Consider the following 20119-nt stretch of genomic DNA (forward strand, 5'->3'; position numbering starts at 1 on the left):
AAACAAAAACATACATGTTGAAAAATTATTAATCGTTAACGTAAATTCAATAAAACATTAACAAAAAAAAATTTGTTTGGGAATAATAGTGAATTAAAAAAAAAAAGATTTTTATTGGTCATTATCGTTATTAATTTATCTATTCAACGTTAAATTTTTTTAATTTATACAAAAGCATACGAGTCTAAAAAAAATATTAATTAAAACAATATCCTGAGAAAATCTAAATTATTTTTGTTATGTTATCAAGTCCGCGCTCTAAAAGCTTCGGTAGATTGTCGCGTGCCACAAGTCAAGCCCACCTGCTCTCCACGAAAAAAGTTACTCGCCAACGGGCCACCGGATAACGAGAGAACGAAAGACTTTAACTCGTGTCATGAAAAAATTTTAGATCTTTCATGATAAAATTATATTCATTAGTATTTTATATATGAAAAAAAAAATTATAAATTAATCATTAAAAACAACAAGATTTGATAAAATATTAAAACTATCGTGTGACTTAAATAAATAGTAATTTTATGTATAACCATAGTAAAATAAGTATTATTTTTAGCGTCTCCGTAATAAAATATTTATAAAAGTTCAGATATATTTTTTTAACTTCTATAAAAAAATCAAAATTATTTCTTTCAATACCGAATTGATTATTATTAAACTAAAAATTGTGAATGTATTTTTCCACACTCAGCAGAACTCAATTTTTAAGTTTAAAATTTTTTTTCAATTGATATAAAATTTAAACTGCTGAATTTTTTATTCGAATAATTTCACAATTTTTTTTAATTTTTCCTAAAGAGTAAATTATTTTTTAATAAATATAATTTAAAAACAGATAAACTTAAAAAAAAAAAATGAGTTTATTCAAGAGATACAATATTGAACCAAAGAATAATCATTTAAAAAAATTTTTTTGTCTTTAATCAAGTAAACGTATCTTGGTTCAAATAAATTTTATTTGCTTCACAATTTTATCTCGTGAATAAACTTAATTTTTCTATATCATTTTATTAAAGATAGAAATATATGTTTCTACATTGATAAAAAAATTGACTTGACTTTAGAGCCAAACTCTTGAATCAAGAATTTCATTTTGAAGAAAATGATTTAAGAAAATAAATTCTTAATCAAGAGAATAAATTCTTGAAACAAGAAAATTTTCTTAGTCCAAGAATAATTTCTTAGCTCAAGAATTTATTCTCTTGCCTCAAGAAAATCATTTTCTTCAAAATGGGATTTTTGGTTCAAGAGTTAAGCTCTTGAGTCAAATCAATTTTTTTATCAGTGTACTAATAATTTTTATGCTCAGTTAATTTGAAGCAATCAAACAAAATTCCCGCTTGTAAAATACTATAAACAGATTTTTCTAATCAACTAAAAAAAATTTTTTACATGTCATTAATTTTAAGCTATAGCAGAAAATTCTACTCAAAAGACCAATTTAGAAAAAAATAAAAAATTTTTATCATTCATATTCTTTCCGTGGTAGCCCTTTAAATTATCTACATTTATGATTTCAATGTCACTGTCAAGTGATGTATAATATTTAAAAAATTGAGCACCGCTGATAGCACATAGCCCGACAGAATTAATATATATGTAGTTTCAGTGTAAAAAGTGCTTGCGCGTCCGCAAGGAAATGCTATCTTTAGTCATGGGACTGAATAAAGTCGAAAGAGAGAGAAATTAAAAAAAAAAAAAATACCCGTGTAGATATATCTATCTGTGTGTATTTACAGATGTACATATAATATAAGAATGACGATGTTTCTAATTCATGCTTTTTCCATTACATCCAGACTCACACATTCCACATAAGCTCATATTGGCTTGTCAGTGGGTGATGTTCGATTCTCAGTACTCCCTCGATTCCTCTGGCATCTTCACCCCACCACCAAGCATCTACTAATGTTTCCACCCCTCCTCATAAGCGCAGGCATGTGTCTCCTACAGTCATTCTCCGTAATTTCGCAATACTTTTTCTTTCTTTAGCTTGTTGCTTGTTGAGGAACAACCTCAGCGACACGTGTTTGTTTTAGATACTCGGGCATTGACTTTTAGCAAATACCGACTAGAATCGTATTATGAATAGCTGCGATATGCAACCTCAATAAACAACTTAACTATAAATTTTAATACATCTTATATTCATTTAAATTCAACATTTATTAACCATAAGCTGCTGTAATTTTTTCTCACCAAACGGTAATGACTGTGTCCAAGTCACTTCTGTTAATGATTGATTACAAATATTGAAGAGAAATTTAAAATTAAAGATTGAGACTCTGTTTTTTAATAATGCAAGACAAAATTTCAGACTTGTTTAAAGAAAATTTTCAAATGTACACTTCTTAAAGATCGTACAATTTTTAATAATAAATAATTTATATTTCTGTCTTTTAAAGTAATTCAAAAAAAAAAAAATTTTGTTGATAAATGATAACAGAAAAAAACCAAAAATTTTTTTTAAATGTTTTTTTCAAAAAATTAAGAATTGTAACGTAATTAAAATTTTTAATCTTTCGCGGCATTTTCGACTGATGAAAAACAAAAATAAAGCGCATGCGCTGTAACTACATAACCAGCTGATTTAAAGGACTCCCGCGTTGCTTAAGACTAAATTTCATTCAAATTAGAAATGATTGCACAAGAGACAAACTAGTTTTAGTTTTTCAATAATTATAATTAAACGACACCGAATTAAGCAACTATTTTCTATACGACAATAATCAGATCAACTCTGAAGTCAATAAAAAAAAATTAATGACTTTGGCAGAAATATTTTGTTAACTACACAGAAAAAAAAATTTACTTGAAACAAGTAAATAATTTTGAAGAATTTCATCATCTTGGTTTGAGTTGAAAAATTCTTAAACTAAGAAATTTCACTTGGTGTTTTTGTCTTAATACAAAACAATGAGCTTCTTCAAGATGATTTTCTTAGTTCAAGAATTTTACTCTTGATTCAAGTTAATTTTTTTTTCAGTGTATAGAGTGATGACAAACAAAATTCATACGCGCACAAAAATTTACATTTATTCTGAATTTTTTCTATCAGTTCTTTTTTCTTATAAAGTAAATAAAATGTTAGCTTATACTGTTCCTATCATACAGGTGCAATTAAATATTGATGTAACAGAGGCTTTTAATATTCATAAAAAAAAAAAAATTTTTTTTAAACTGCATAAAATTTAAACTAAATTAAAAAAGTTAATTTTATTCTCGAAGTATTTTTTTCTTGTCATAATAATTTTTTTCTCAGCTCTTTATCACTTTTTCTATCTCTCGTTTTTTTTTTTACTCTAACTCGCCATTCATGAGAACGACACTAACATCACATCGGGTCGTTGCGGTCCAACGAGAGAATCGCTCGTGGCCCAATCGTTGCTTTACGACTTCCGGGCGAGATCAACATCGCATCTATATACACTCTACACATAAATATATAAAAGGTCCTTCGATTACGATGAGCACAAATAATAACACATATAATATATATCTAATTTAAAAAAAAAAATCAAGTGCTTTGCATTTGGTAAATTTGTAACATAAAATTTTAAAAAGTTAATAGAGTTGTTATCATAAGATATTTTAAATTGATTATAAAATACATATGTTAATTTTGAGATGCGCAATGCCATTCAGTAGAATAAGATTTACTTTACAAGAGACAGGTGTCAACGAACCATGTATATATTCTCAATCATATCTAAATAAGTATATAAAAATCCCTTATCTCAATTTTTTAACTTTTTATCCGTATACCTTTTTTTAATTTATAAAACACCTGCCAAGTCTTGCAAGACGATATGTGGTGACATGATTCAAAACTTTTTTTCTCGTCTCGTATCCTCGTTAATATTAATTATATTATAACTAGAATAGCTTTTAAAAGTATCAGTTAGTTTTGATTTTCTTACACAGAAAAAAAAATTTCTTGACTGGAGAACAAAATTCTTGGCTCAAGAGAATTTTCGGGTGCCTGAAGGAAGGCCGAAGTAAAAATTTTTCTTGAATTTCTATTCTTTATGGAAGTAATTTTTTCTCAATTCAAATTATCATGAGTACTTGATGCAATAAATTTTTATATTTGATCAAAATTTTTAGATACTTTAGGGAAGCAGCGTCACCTACTTCAGCTAAGAAAAAAATTTTCTCAGCCTGAGAAAATTTTTCTCTTGAATATTTGATATCCATTTTACATTATTTTAGCGTGCAATTATACATATTGAATGAAAAAAAATGATTCAATATTATTTGATCTTCCCATTTGACATATTAGTCAATAAAAATATTAATGAAAATTTATTATCAAGATATTTAATTTTTTGGAGCAAGAGAGAAATTTTCTCAAGGTAAGAAAATTTACTTCTATCAAGAACAAAATTTTTTGGAGCAAGAGGCTGAATTTTCTCAAAACAAGAAGATTTTTTTGACTTAAATAAATTTTCTTGGATCAAGATACGTATTTCTTAAAGCAAGCGAATTAATTTTGTTGGAATAAGTGAAATTTCTTGTGTCAAAAAAAAATTTTTTTTTCGCTCAAGAAAATAATTAGGAAGAAAAAAATATTCTTGGTTCAAGTGAACCTTTTTTTCTGTGTATAAAATTAGTCGAGCATTTAAAAAATCACCCAAAGAAATAAATAAATTTAAAAAATAAGCGCGAGAATAATGGTCGTAGGAATTGAGAATCGAAAATAGAAGGAATAGAAGTAATATGTATAAAAGAAAGCAGACGACGTGCAGCTCCATTCGAAATTTTAAAGAAATCGCAATAGCAACGTTCAACGGTTGTCATTAATCTTCGAACGGACGGATATTATTTTAATTCTTGAGTCGCGGTCTCGATTCGGTTTCCGAGAACATCGGCTTTTGTCCCTCCGCCGGCGACTTAAACTTTTAAAGAGAGAAAGAGAGGGAAAATTGACCAAGTGATTTAATCTACGAATAGCAACCACTATACATCTTGCTGGGCCATCGGCGAGCTTAGCTACCTTTTTTTTTTATTTTTTATTTTATTTTATTTCATTCTTCACTAAACGGAGTTAGAGTAAGAGTAAGAGGACGAGTTACTCGATTGCTTATGTATAAATATGCATCGCTTATTTATGTATTGCCAGTTGTATGTATTCTATTTTCTCTCGGTCCTCCAATTATTTTTCTAACCTTCACTAGTTTCATTATCAGAATCTAAATTATTACCAAAAATTACTTGAACTTTGCACACTTGATTAAAAAAAAATTTATCTTTTGCCGCCCGCATCCCACCAACCGACTCCATTTACTAATTTTATTCCTTTTACTATGTACAATGTACATACATATAAATTATGGTGGCCCAAAAAACTAGATTATTTTTTTTTTCTAAAAGATATTACAAGAATCACGATATGAAGCACTAGACAGTTCTTTAAAATTGAAAAATTTTTCCCGTGAAGCAATGTAAATGTAATTATTCAACATGAGAATCAATTTAGCAGATAATAATTAATTTAAAAAATTTTTTCAACAAATAAATTATGGCAAAAAAAAATAAGAACAAAAAATTGACATCTAGAAAATTGAAAAAGGAAAAAATGCAATTTTTCAGAAATAATTTTTCGGAGCAAATTTATTTATTAAAAAAAAAATAAAAAAATTATAATAGTGTCGCTCAATTATTAATAGTAATCAATAAATAAATTTCATGACTCTTCTATTTATAGGTACGGCTTTTTCATGTACATGTGCGTTATTGTACCAGCTAGTTTTCAGTTTAGTTACATGAAAAAAAGAAAACTTGAAAAATTACATTATAAATACACAAAAAAAAATTAACTTGAATCAAGAGAAGAATTTTTGGACCAAGAAAATAATTTGGAAGAGTTTTATTGTCTTGAACCAAAAAATTTTCGAATCAAGTAAAATTTACTTAAACCAAAAAAATTTTATTAGTTTAAGAACTTTTCTACTCAAATCAAGAAGACGAAGAAAGTTCTTCGAAATTATTTACTTGATTCAAGTAAATTTTTTTTTCCTGTGTAGTAATAAGTGTCCCGTCGTATTCAAAACTAGAAAAATTACAATTCGAAATAACATTTTTGTAATTCAAACTTTGAATGTTAATTTTCAAAGCTATCTTCCTTGATATTTTCTTGAGTCAAAAAAATGTATACTCCAGTTAAGAATTTTTTTTCAATGTATATACTGTAATTTTTCTATTTTTCTTTTTTCCGTGTAGTAAACATCTAAAATAATAATTACAAATTTTTTTCCGATTTTACGCTACAAATGACTTATTGAATATACTTTTAATTAAAAGATATTTCGATAAATTTTTTCCATCTGATGATATTCAAAGTTAAATTATTTGTTTAAAGTATTATTATTTTTTTTTTACTTACAAAATTCCAAAGTTAGGGAGTAAAATCATAAAAAGTACTATATATTTTTAGAGCTAGTCATATTAACGTGTATTGATAGATACTCAACTCTCCGATTCATGTTTTGGATTATTTACTTAATTCGTTGATAGACTCTTAGCTGTATGTAGAGGTTATTCTATCCAAAGACGTGAAAAACGAAATATATTTAAAGGGGAATCAAGGTTATCCGGTCAACTTTTGATGAGTGACGGAAATAGAATGATGATAAAAAACCAACTGTCGCTATGTAATATCTAACAAAAAATAAAAATTTTAATATTTATTTTTTGGAGTATAAAATAACTTTAAAAAATTACATAAGCTAGAATCTAATCAAATTATTAAGTATACTATCGGCGTATGTACATAGTTGATTCAGTCAACTAACCTATCCGTTAAAGTACTCCATTATGCTGGTGTTAGTTCATGTACTTTTTAGCCATGTGCTCTCACGCTGGGGGCCCGCCGCTACGCAAAAGCGTAAGTAAAAAGCCCGTCAGAATAGTATAGTAAATAGAGGATGGAAGATAGAGGACATAGGACAGAGGAGTATGTGGTAGAGGATAAGGAGTAGACAAAGAGGGAACAAGAAAAAGAAACAACTATAGAGGGCACGAGGAAGAAACAAATATCCCACAAGGCCAAACTCGCTTCACTGGAACAATTTTTAGTTTTTAAGTTTTAACGCGTCAAAAGTAAAAACGCTTTTGCTTTTAAAACCAAATTAATGATACTGCACTGTCATAATTACTTAACCCGATACTTTATTTATTGTAAAAGATTCAAATGAATTGTTTCCGCATTACCAATTATTGTTTACGTTTACTCTCTGCCGTAACCTTGATATAATTCGCTTTTTTAAATACGAGAAAATTCTACTGAATTATTTTATTGAAAAAAATATTTATGTGATCAATATAAATAATTGAATAATAACAATAAAACAGCATCGGCTATTTAGAGTTACTGCTAAATTGGCTGTATAGTATTCGACATTGGCCTGGAATGCGTTAACGGAAACCTGTTCTCAGTCTCATTCTCAGTATATTTAAACACCAGCTAGAAAATCATTAATATCTTATAATAAACAAGTTTTGTCGTAACTAATAATGAGAACAATTGTTATTATTATTTTTATTGTTGTTAATATTATTATTATTATTATAATATAATTTATTTAAAGCCGTAAGATGGATGGCGGGGTAAAAAGGTCTATCATTACAAGGATCGAATGCTACTCGATGCTTACAATTCTATCTGCTGGATATATTTGAGGAGCTGAGTTTCAAAAGGGTATCTTTTCATTTTTGATTAATCGTGACAAAAAACTGGTTATCTTCAATTATAAATATTTTTATTGAACTTTATTAATTTAGCTACAAAGTGCTATCGGTTATGAAGCTACCATTCGATTTTTAGCCCCAAATCTTTATAATTCTTGAAGTAATTAATATTAAAAAGTTCAAAAAACTGCTCTTTTAAAATATGAAAAGATACCTTTTTGAAAATCAGCTTCTCATTTATGTTCTTTAGTAACTATACTTTCGAACAAAATAGCGGGAACAAAATTATTAGTTGCATATAAAAATTCTTAACAAAAAAAAAATCTAATTATTATTATTATCATTGAAAGTTATTAGATGAAGCTCTTCAAAATTATTTTCTTGGTTCAAAAATATTTCTCTTGATCCAATTCAATTTCTATTTCAACGTACTTCTTCAAAAGTCAAAAAATAATGATACAAATAATTTAACAACGATTATTTTAGCCAAAATTTGCAAAAAAGTGTTTTTTTATGAACAAATTAGAAAAGAAATATTTTTCCTTAAAATTGCAGCTGTTGATTGACATGTTTACATTTTTGTAAACACAATAATCATTCACTAACGTTATTAATGAATGTATATATTTTTTTACTCCGATAAAAAAATTTAGTGTATACAGAAAAAAAATGTACTTGAATCAATTAAATAATTTTGAAACATTTCTTTTTTTTTGATTTGAGTAAAAAAATTCTTAAACTAAAAAATTTTTCTTAGTTTAAGTAAATTTCACTTAATTCAAAAATTTTTCAACTGGATTCAAGACAATGAAACCCTATAAAATTATTTTCTTGGTTCAAGAATTTTTCTCTTGATTCAAGTTAATTTTTTTTTTATAAATTACAAAAATGTTAAATGTCAAAAAATAAAAAATATTCTTTACAATCACATGAAAATTAGAGACGTGCAATTTAGCATTTTCAAACTTTTATGATATGTAAAATAAAAATTGAATGTATAGCAATTAAAAAAGGTATTGCCTAATTAATTAGCGCGTCTTTATAGCCCCGTTGTCTGGAGTAGAGGTGGCGTCGACTATAACAAATTAGGGAATGACCGGAAACATCGTTATGTGGCTCGCGAAATTACAGTGAGTTCTCTGAACCGACGAGGAATCGTGAATTTACACTCAAACCATACATATATATGTATATATAGTATACCAGTAAATTTTTTTTTTTTTTTGTATAATAGCTACGCATAAGGATAGGTCAGAGGGAATAGGATATAATAGAAGGAGAATGAATATATATTATTAGGCAGTTTAGGGATTGAAAGTATGTATAGTACGGAGGCTAGACCTAAACCTTGGTCTAAACAAAATTCATATATTTATTCGATTTATTTAGAGTACAAATATACTTAGACATAGTAAATTCAAGCTAGTCTTCCCTACTGGTAGTGTAGTTTCGTATAGTATAGTATAGAGACTGTAGTGTCGTAGTTTTTTGGTTTAGGGGAAGACTAAAAAGACCTTGAGTTCCCTGAGTATAGGCCCCGAACCGGATGATGTCGACCTAGTACTGACCCACTATAAAAGCACTTGCTATCTTGCTTTTTCACCAGGACTTGGCCATTGGTAGCCTCTCCCTCGGAAGAGCCCGGTAACCTACTCTGGCAAACACCGGCTCTCCAAAACTCGCTTAGTCGTTTTACCTCTCTTTCTAGCTTAATCTCCCCTTTTTCATTCACCCTCTCTAAGTCTTCTCCCTCTTCTTTCTAAGCCACTCACTCTCGCTTTTTTTTTATCCCCAACTAGCTCTCCACTACACCCTCAAAATAACGTCTGTATACTTTATTTCTTTCTTTCTTGCTTCCTTCTTTTCTTTCTAGGCATCCTTTACTTCTTTCTATAATTCTTTTATAGTCTATCTTTCTCTTATACACACAAAATAAATATAAGTGTGCTTGAGAGAATAACCAACTAGTAGTATAGCATAGCAACTGCTGTTTCTGCATTTCTTACCTTCAAGCCCCATTCTCCACATATATTTTGTATAACGGGTGGCCCAATAACTTTCAAATTAACTTCAATGTTCACATATTGTTTATTTATTTTTTTATTTATTTTCAGTCTTAAAATTCAAAAATATATCAAAAATATTATATTTTAATTTTTATAAAATATGTTGCATGAAATTAAAAAAATGAGTAATTAATTAAAAAATAAAAAAAAAATTACATGTGTAGACTAGGACTTGAAAAATTATTTGGATTGATAGAGCTATCATGTAATCAGACGATCGAGTGTTCAAATCCTGGTTTGGGCTGTTTCGTATTTATTTATTTTACTGATAACAACAGATCTCAAATAATTTTTATACATTTTTAGCAAATAAAAAATTATAGCAAAAAATTACATGTGTTGAAATGAAAAAAAAAAACTTCATGTTTTTTTTTAGTACCAAATTATTGCTTTATGATAAAAATATTAATAAAGATTGTTAAAATATTCAAAAAATTTATTAATTTTTCAAATTAATAAAATATGCATCAAATTATTAAACACTTTGTTACTCGCTCATAAATATTTGAACAAAGTGGAACACTTTTCATAATGTAATAATAGAGGAAATATATTATATTGCATTTGCAGTTTACAGTCGCAATATTTGTGGCAAAAAAGTGATAAAAATTAGTTCAAACTATTTTCTTATTTTGCTCATTAGCTTTAACACTTAATTTTTGTAATTATTCCAAGAAAATTTTATGGGCAGAAATTTTAAAAAATTTTATACTTTTGATTTTTATTTATTACCACCTCAAAGTACTATTCCACGTGCGAACACCCGCAAATGGTCAATGCCCTCAGTAAAAGTAACCCAATAAAAACCATGCAAGATTGTAACAAGAAAAAAACCTGTACGAATAAAACTACTTGCATAGAAACACTTGCAAATATTGTTATAATATCTTAGGGTGGTTTTATAAGGGACAATTCGACACGGAATGTTTCTAAGTAGCCATCCAGTGGCAGTCATAATTTAATTTTATAACCATCTGGTTTTAAATATTTTTTATTAATTTAAATATTAGTAAGACTTGATCTGTCAATTGATTTTTAATCATTAATTTTCTGCATTATTATTCGAGTTTCATTCAAACAATTAAAAGTTATAATTTAACAATTGAATTATAGTTCAATATGAACAATAAGTAATTGGAGTAAATACTTAAACCTAAACATATTGGTTTCGAAAAAAAATATATAATGATTTATTAGCAGCTGGTAGATGTTGAAAAAAAAAATATAGGAAGAGTAGTAGTTTTTAGTTGTTCTCTATAACAAGCATAATGAGAAAAAACAACGTTTCGGATTGCCCGTTAGGCATCAAAGCGGTGTAAAAATGCATAAAGCTCGTGACCAAGACCACAGATACGTTCACATAACCTCTTGATCCTGATTAGAATATGAGTAGAGCTCAACTAGGCAAGTGAGGTTGTATTTAGCTACTCCTGTACCTTGTTTCTATACTATTCTATACTATATAGCTCGGTCACTCATTTGCTCTCTTTTTTATTCTTGCTCATACCACTTCAACTATTACTACTGCACGTGCAGCTTCCCGAATACACCCGGAAGCAAAGATGCTTTTCCAGTTTTGCATAACATCATTGTAAACCGGTAATTACTCTATGCACACAAGCTGCTTTTCCACACCATGAGAAACGGCTATTTCTTTTCTATAATATACTTCATTACATTATACTCACCACCGGTACTTCTCTAGATTGTTATTTATTTTCATTACAAAGAAAATAAAACAGTTTGTCGTTGCATTTTTGTTTTATTCACTTTGTTTATAGTTTTTAATTTAAGGAATATTTTTTATTTTTTATGAACTTTGTTTTTTCTAAATCTTTGAAATTTTAGTTGACAAAAAAATTGTAAAACTTACATTATGTTCAGTATTATTGAATTTATTCAATTGAATTGTTTTATAACACAGTACGAAATTTTCCGTCATTGCATTAAAAAAGTTGAAATAGAAAATTTTTATGTTAAATGTTCACTATTAAAATTTTTTTGATGTAGTGACAAAAAATTTTTTATTCTGCGATCAATTTTTTTCATCAAATAAAAATATAAAATTAAATTAAAAGAAACATTTGATTTTTCCTCTCAAATGAATAATATAAGCTAAAATCAATATTTAAACTTGCCCAATACTCTAAAACTTTCCATTAATTGTCATTTATTTTTCAAAACTTCGATCAATTTTTCAGCAAATGAAAACTTTTAAATCACTTAATAAATATCTCAAACTTCTCTTCACTCTAGTTAACACTGAAATTATACCTGAAGTGAACAACTAAATAAACTTTTTTTTGATACTGTTTAACTATTTATTCGTTTTTTAGATTTTGATACTGCTTTTTAAATTGAGTTATTACTTATTACCACTGAATATTGCGCGCGCGATCTTGCGTGTGTCTTTTCCACTTATTGTGTAATAATACGAACGTTTTTATTTATATTTTTATGCCTCAGCCAATCAGATATTTAAAAAAAAATTTTTTTTTAGTTATTTCATGTGCATTTAATGATAAAATTTTTCAGGTAATAACTAGGGTAAAAATATATACAGTAATAATCACTCTGTAGTTCTGTAGAAACTTTCTCACAAAATAAAAAACACTTGAAAAATCACTTTACGGATACTAAAACGAAAGGTGTCGAATAAAAACTAAAAAACTCCAGTTTCAGAAAATAAAACAATTTTTCCGTGTTACAAAGCTCTTTTTATTTATTTGTGCTACATAAATGAAGAAAATATACGTCTTTAATATTACTAAGCAACAATAAATCGCAAAACAATATTTACAAATTTTATTTTTACGTTCCTTCTTAGTATATCAGGATAATTTCCGATTAAAATTTTTTGCTACGGCTATCATTTCAGTCGTTCGGTTTTGATTCATTGTATTTCAATTAAATTATACACATGTGTAATGCATATGAGTTGAGCGTTTCTGGAGTTGTCAGTATACAGTTAAATGCTCTTAAATGCTGAAAAGTGAAAGTGAAAAGGGGAAATACTTTATGCATGCTCACTATTTGATAAGCTAAAGCGAATTAAAAATTCTTTTATAATAATTTTTTGTATTCTCGGATTATTTGATTGATATAAAATTCAAAATCATATCTAAACTTTTTATGAATTAGTTTCATATCTAGTTATGTTAACAAATGTTAATTCGCTAAAAATGTGAACTTGTTGTTAGTAAAAAAAAAAATTAAATTAATTATAATATTTTGTCAAATTTAATGATGTCTTACTAATTATTGTGACATTATTTTCAGGATACACGTATCTTGGATCAGCTTTGGTTGTTGAACCTTCAGTTGCTAGTGGGTCAAAAAAGCGGTGAGTAAGAAGCGATGATAAATGAGCATGAAAATCTTTTCTAATCGAAATAATTATGCATAAAAATATTTTATGTCTTTTTTGCCATAAATTGGATGATAATATTAGCTATAAAATGTGAATGAGAATTTACTATCTAAAGAAGACAAAATTGTAAATGATATAACTATAAACTAATGATAAAAACGATATATACGATTTTTCTTGATACAAAAGTTTTTTTTCATTATCTATATATTATCTTGTCATTGACATTTAATGATTACTTATCACTAAGAGATTGTTATCTGGAGCAAACTGCGGTAGTTGAGAACTTTGATGAGTCTTTTAAAAGGTTGAAAAAACAGACGAATTTAGTAGGAATTACTGTTGTTCTAATAACGATATTTGGGAGCCGCTGGTGCAACAACGATCAAAACGCGGTCTCCTCCCTATCCAGTTTGCGAACCAAACATTCAAAAAAGTGTGGCACCTGCCTTCTTCTTAGCTACTATACTCTTCATATTCCAGTGCTTTAAAAACTAATGTAAGGGAGAGTAGTACATATATAACATAACAGCCGAATAAAAAAAATATATGACAGAGAGTAGTCCGCTCGTGCCACACAACTGCAATCAATTATTTATTTTTCATTCTTTTTTACTCTTCATCTTAATACTTATTCTTTTTTATTGTCCATTTTATGTCAGAGAAAAAAATACTTGCACAACTTACGCGCGAAGTGCCAAACTTGATTTACATTCTTACAAGATTTTATTTGTCCATTTGCACCCACATAAATTCATTTCTATAGATTTCAAATTGTACTAAAATAATGTAAAAAGATACGCTAACTAAAAAATTTAATTTTATTTGACTATTTTTGATTAAATGAAAATTACAACCCTTGTTTAAGATTCTTTTGTGGATTTGTAAAAATCACTTACTTTGTACATATGCATAAAAAATACATATTTTTGAGATTTTCGGACAATAATATCTTTTATACAAATTAATCAATTCAAAGTATATATTTTTTTTTTTAAACAAAGTGTAATTTAATTTGTAATCATAAACCGAAAAGATAGTGTAAAACAATAATACACAGAAAGAAAGAAAGTCTTGAGTCAAGCGTAAATTTTTTTAAATCAAGAAAATCTTAAGGAAGATTAAAAATGAAAATTTCTTCTTGCTCCAAAATAACTTCGGTCTTCCTTACAATTTTCTTGGTTCAATAAATTTTTTTTTTCTCTGTCAAAAGATTTTGTGAGCTATTACAAGCTATCGATATGTATCATTCAAACCGTTGTTGTTTTAAAAATTAGTAAGGCTGAGATATCTTGTACAATAAATCTTAAAGATTCTCATCATTCAGAATTTAGTAATTAGCGTATAAAGAGTTCTTGTCCGAGTTCATTGTCTTTTACAGTTTAACTCAAAATCAGTAAAATTGTACTGAGTAAATTTAGCGAACACTAGTTTTCTATAAAAATCTCTTTAAGGTCTTGAAAAAAAATGTAATGATGCTAGTGCCTAGTATGAAATTAAATAACAATAAAATATGAAGAGAGTGTATCATAACGAGATTATGATGGGCAAGCTAATCGTAGAAGTAGTTAAACTTGTAGCATTTAGTACATAAAAAGATAGAAGTTATTCTATTGGTTAGATTCAACTCTTCTTTGGTCCTCTTGACTATACTGAGCTACATTGCCAATACATTGGATATGTTTCAAATATGGAGCACAACCTGAACTAAGAGAACAAGATGAACAATAAAAAGTATATAGAGAGAAACAAGTTGAAAGTGGTTAACTGGCATAAGAGGAGCTAGAAGCAAGAATCAAGAACTAGTTTAAATTAGGGTTTCGCCCTTTCATTGGGACCAACGGCACTGTCAGTGGATTCTATAGTTACTATTATACTTTCTCACTTATTTTCTATCATGATTCTATTCGCTATGTTATATTTTTCTCAAGTATGCATTCTAAGTGAATTGAAAACTAAGTGTGAGAACCAGCATAAGAACTTCTGTCTACGTCAATCATGTGAAGTGAATTGCAACGCTGTTCTTCATCTAAGTCAACTTTATTCAATATTATTTTAATATATTTAAAACCTATTTTTCAACTATTAATTTTTTTCAACCCTTTAAATAGAGAAGACCAAAATATTTAAATGTGACCCTTTATTGTTGCTAAAGATTCTTTTTTAAATAAAATTATTTTATATTCAAAATAGTTTTTTCACAGTTATATCATACACGGAAAAAAATAATCGGTAGTGTCTACTGATTGGTACTCGGTTGACTCAACTGATTTTTTTTTTTTGTAGACTCAACTGAAAAAGTCGGTAACCTCGCATAAAATATGCTCATAATACTAGGACAAAAACCTAATCTCTTAAAAAAATGAAATATTGTAACCGATGTGTTAAGATCAAAGTTTAAATAATTTGCGCACCGATATAAAAATAAATTTAAATTGTTATTCGTTTATATACACTGAAAAAAAATTAACTCGAATTGAGAGAAAAATTCTTTAACCAAGAAAATAATTTTGAAGAGTTTCAATCAAGTAAAAGTTCAATTTAATTCGTCAATTGCGTAAAATTCACTGAAACTAAGAAAAATTTCTCAGTTTTAGAATTTTTCTACTCAAAGTAAAAACGATGAAGTTCTCCACCATCGCAGGAATAGTCAGGGAAGCTTTCTAGGACCTCAAAACCTCTAGATCTATCTGATGAAAACTCGATTTCCGGAAAACGGGGTAAAACCAATAACTTCCCGATTTTTGAAAATTTTCAATTTTCTTAGCGGGAAGTTAAAAAACTTAATACATCGATCGACAAATTCACGGAACTATTAAGAGTATGTTGGTCTGTAAAAACACCTTAAAATACTAGATTTCTCATTCATAAGAGCAAAGATGCAATTAATTTACCGAAATTTTTAACGATTCATTCATATTGAGCTTATCAAACCGATGAAAGGGTAGGAAAGAATTTTTTTCATCAAGAATCATAAAAGGATCTTGTGAGAAATACATTTTAGTTCTGAAACTGCCGTTTAATTTTTGGTGCGACTTTTAATTATTAAAATGACAGTATTGTAGAATACAAGAATATTCTTTAATTCAAAGCCGGGAATTTACGCTTTTTTTTGTGCTATATTCCTTAGATTTCCATGAGAACTGTTACTTGGAAAAATTTCGAACGAAAGACCCAAAAACGAGAATCTTAGTAAAAGAACTCTGCACTGACAAAAAAATTCACTTGAATCAAGAATCAAACTCTTGAACCAAGAATTCCATTTTGAATAAAATGATTTTCTTGAGTCAAGAGAATAAATCCTTGAAACAAGAAAATTTTCGTAGACCAAGAATAATTTCTTAGCAATGACGCAAAATTTTTTACTGTGTAAAATTCGAGACGTCAAATTACAAAAATTTTTTTTAACGATTATTTTTAATGAAAAAATTCAATAACTCATTTTTTGCTCTCTGAACTATGTGTAGTTATTAAAAAAAAATGGACATTACATTTTTGTTCTTAAATTTAATGTCATTCAGACATAATATTTGTCCATCTATTGGTGTACTTACTCTATTCCAATTGCACAACTTGCCCTTACGATTGAGTTGATATACGCAACGAAAATTATAAGAACTTTTTCTATAGATTATAGAATAGTTTCCATAGTATAAGTTTCTATCAAATCACACTACGTTATCGTCATTTTATAAATGAGGTGGAAAGATTTTAATTTAAGTATCAATTGTGTTCCAATTACAACAATATTCTAAACAATTTATTTAATATAAATTGAATTAAAATTAATCAAACAATATTAGTTCATTTCGAGACTAGTTCCCTCCAAATTTTTATTTTTAATCATTTCAAATAATTAAATTATCTTGAATGAAGCGGAAGAATTTATATTCAAATTAAATTTCTTTGAACCAAGGATAATTTTTTAGTTCAAGAATTTTTATGTTTGATTCAAACGTTCAAATTCTTTAAAATGATGTTCTCGATTCACGATTAATGCTTGAGAATCAAGTTAGTTTTTTATGAGCGACAAAAGCCTCAAATAAAGTGAAACGAATAAAATCTCAAATTACTAATGATTTTTCGAAGAACTCATTTTAAGATTTTTATTTTTCAATATTATTGCCAAATATTTGACGAAGAACTAAATCAAAGTAAAAGTAGGGAAAAAAATTAAGCGGATGAGCGTCTTTTCCTTGAAGAGCTTATTTTGCCTCCTCCTTCTCCTCCTTAACATTGATTTTAATTTTTTGATCCATGAAATGGTATATTTAATTATAAAATTAATCAAAACAAAAATAGTAAAGTGTTTCAAAATATATTAAGTAAGATAGTTGGTAAATGAGTTAGAAGTTATTGAGGATTGAAAAACATGATGAGGTACGTGATAGCTAAGTGGAGTATCCATATGTTTAATGTGCAACCACAAGAAATTCAGGCGTGCGGAAACTCGGTACAGTAATATCTAACCACAGAACACAATGTAGACACGTGTGTGCATCATTATTAAAAGTTTGCATGTGCATCGTTTGCAATAGAACAGACCCTTATTCGCCACAAGCGGCATCCACCCATCTTATGGGAGTTCCAGGTATGCTTAACCACTTTTTACTTTGTATGCAACATTTCAATGTGCAATGTACAATGCAAGTACAAATACCTCGACAGATACCACAGCAAACCAATACAGTAATTTGCATTTCAAGGATTAGCATAATAATGCAATAAGTGCATCCCTAGTTTGTTACACGAGTCAATTACATTTAGTTAGCTTTTAATAAACTCTCTCGTACATGTATAATACCTAACAAGATGTGAGACCCTTTTTCATTTTACTTTACTCCTTTTTTTCCGGTACTGCAAATTGTAAGGGGATATTTACTGTACGCATGCACTTTACTCAATTGCGCAAGGTGACAAAGCTGTTGGTAATCCCCTTTACTTGCTCTTATTTTACATTCAATCCTATTTTTATCCAAACATCTTATGTATTTATGTGTACTCAAATACCGTATCAACATGTGTTCATAATTTAAAGAAGATTGAGTAATCGTAATCACAAAAATAGGTTAATTCAATTAAATCAAATTTATTAATTAACGTTAGACAATTATGTAAAATCTAAATTTAACGTACATTGTTTTGAAAGATTATGGATAAATATAGATAAAACAACATGTTTCACTCTTATTATATTATCTTATTTTCGTTGTACCTTTATAAAAAAATTGATATTTACTACACTGTAAAAAATTTATTCGTCATTGTGTAAAGTGTAAAAATTTTTGTATAGAATATTAGACTCTAGTATGTATAATTTCATATTCTCATGTGTTGATTTAACACACTAGAATGTGGAATTAACATTAGTTTGTCTAAAAACAGTCAGTAACACAAATATGTATGTCAAATTTGATGAAAATTTTTTTACTGTGTAAGAATTAAAATTGCGCGCTTTAATCCGATCCAATAAGAAAACAGTAACCATTCTTTCGAGATTTTCGATACTAAACTAACATCAGTTCAATCATCAATTTTATATTATAGGATTTTGTAATATAAATTTTATATTATTTTTTTTTAATTATTTTAACATAAGATACGAACGTATACTAAAAAAAAAAATTTTTTTTTAAATCAATTTTATCGAGAAAAAAATTTTTGAACCAAAAGATTAATTTTGAAGAGTTTCAGAGTCTTGAATCAAGAAGAATTTCTGAGTTTAAGAATTGTTCTACTTAAATCAAGAAGATGAAGTTTTTCCAAATTATTTACTTGATTCGTTTAGATTTTTTTCTGTATGTTAAAAAAATATACATTAAAAAAGTTGGTGTATACTAATTTCATTTTTAGATGATGAGAGACAAAACTGTAATGAAATATTGCATGCAGTAAAATGATATAGCATCACCCTTTTCTCTGCAAACATGCAGTAGGTATGATATAAAAACATTTTATACATGATTTAGATAAAGCCATTGGTATACATGAAACAACTATTACGAGTATAATTAAATTGAGCATTTTTTAATTACCGACTATTTTTTTTCACTTAACGAAAAGTACATATTATTATTTTGCATTTTTGCATGAAAAGAGTAAAGTTTTAATGTGTTTATATGTAATACGTTCAGAAAAAAAAAAACTATTTTGATTCTAGAAAAATATTTTCCGCTCAAAAGAATTTGTCGGAAAGGAAAGAATTATTCTCGTTATCAAACGCTCTTTTTATTTTTTGTCTACATACTAATAGAAAAGTTAAGGGATCATTTTGGTTCCGGCACTTGAAAAAAAGCAAATGTTCATTATTTTTTTTCGCAGAAACTATTATAGATATTGATATAAAGTTTATTTGGTTTAACACATAAATTTTCGAATAACATAAAAAATATCTATAACTTTAGTTTTTTTTTAATATTTTTTACATGGATAAAAGTTGGTATGTTGCTTATCTAATTAATAACTTGATACTGATTCATCTAAAACACAAAAACCAAAATTATATATCTCCAATATATAATTAGTTATGGCAGGAACTACGGAAATTATTATTTATCGATAAAAACAAAGTGAATGAGATTGAAAAACAAGTAAAATAATTTCTTAATTCAAGAGTCGCGCCATACTTGGAACAAGTCGGTAATATCTTGAACCAATGTTATCGTCTATTTTAGTCCAAGAGAAATAAATTTTTGGGCGAAATTGTATATATCTTATTTTAAAACAACAAAAGTTTCTTGATTCGAGAATCAATTTTTTAAATTAAGAGAATTAAAATACTTAAAATAAGAATGATATTCTGAAGAAAAAGTTTTTCTTAAATCAAATCATTTCGTTATCAGTGTACGTAGTATAATTTCTCGTATCAAATTCAATGAAAATGTTAAATGGTAAAATTTTCAATTTACGATGTCGGGCTCGTTCAAGTTTACTAAGTTTTTAGCTGGGCTGAGTTTAGATTAGTATACCATGCATTATTTTGTTATAGATATTC

The 20119-nt window shown here is 27.5% G+C and overlaps 1 protein-coding gene and 1 long non-coding RNA gene across 5 annotated transcripts in view; one reads left to right on the top strand and one right to left on the bottom strand.

Moving 5' to 3' along the window:
• The window catches only part of Imp (IGF-II mRNA-binding protein), a 130558-nt gene that overhangs the window by 50788 nt on the left and 59651 nt on the right, over nt 1-20119 (top strand). For all 4 annotated transcript variants that reach the window (XM_074254873.1, XM_074254874.1, XM_074254875.1 and 1 more), the window contains one exon: nt 13035-13098. In XM_074254873.1, the coding sequence (XP_074110974.1) occupies nt 13035-13098 (64 nt within the window). The remainder of the gene's footprint in view (nt 1-13034; nt 13099-20119) is intronic.
• The window catches only part of LOC141535091 (uncharacterized), a 52982-nt gene that overhangs the window by 12185 nt on the left and 20678 nt on the right, over nt 1-20119 (bottom strand). The window lies entirely within an intron of this gene.

This window comes from Cotesia typhae, unplaced genomic scaffold, assembly GCF_013202065.1.
Source record: "Cotesia typhae breed Kobodo isofemale line unplaced genomic scaffold, CoteBio_Ctyphae scaffold_13, whole genome shotgun sequence".
In the NCBI taxonomy this organism is placed as follows: Eukaryota; Metazoa; Arthropoda; class Insecta; order Hymenoptera; family Braconidae; genus Cotesia; species Cotesia typhae.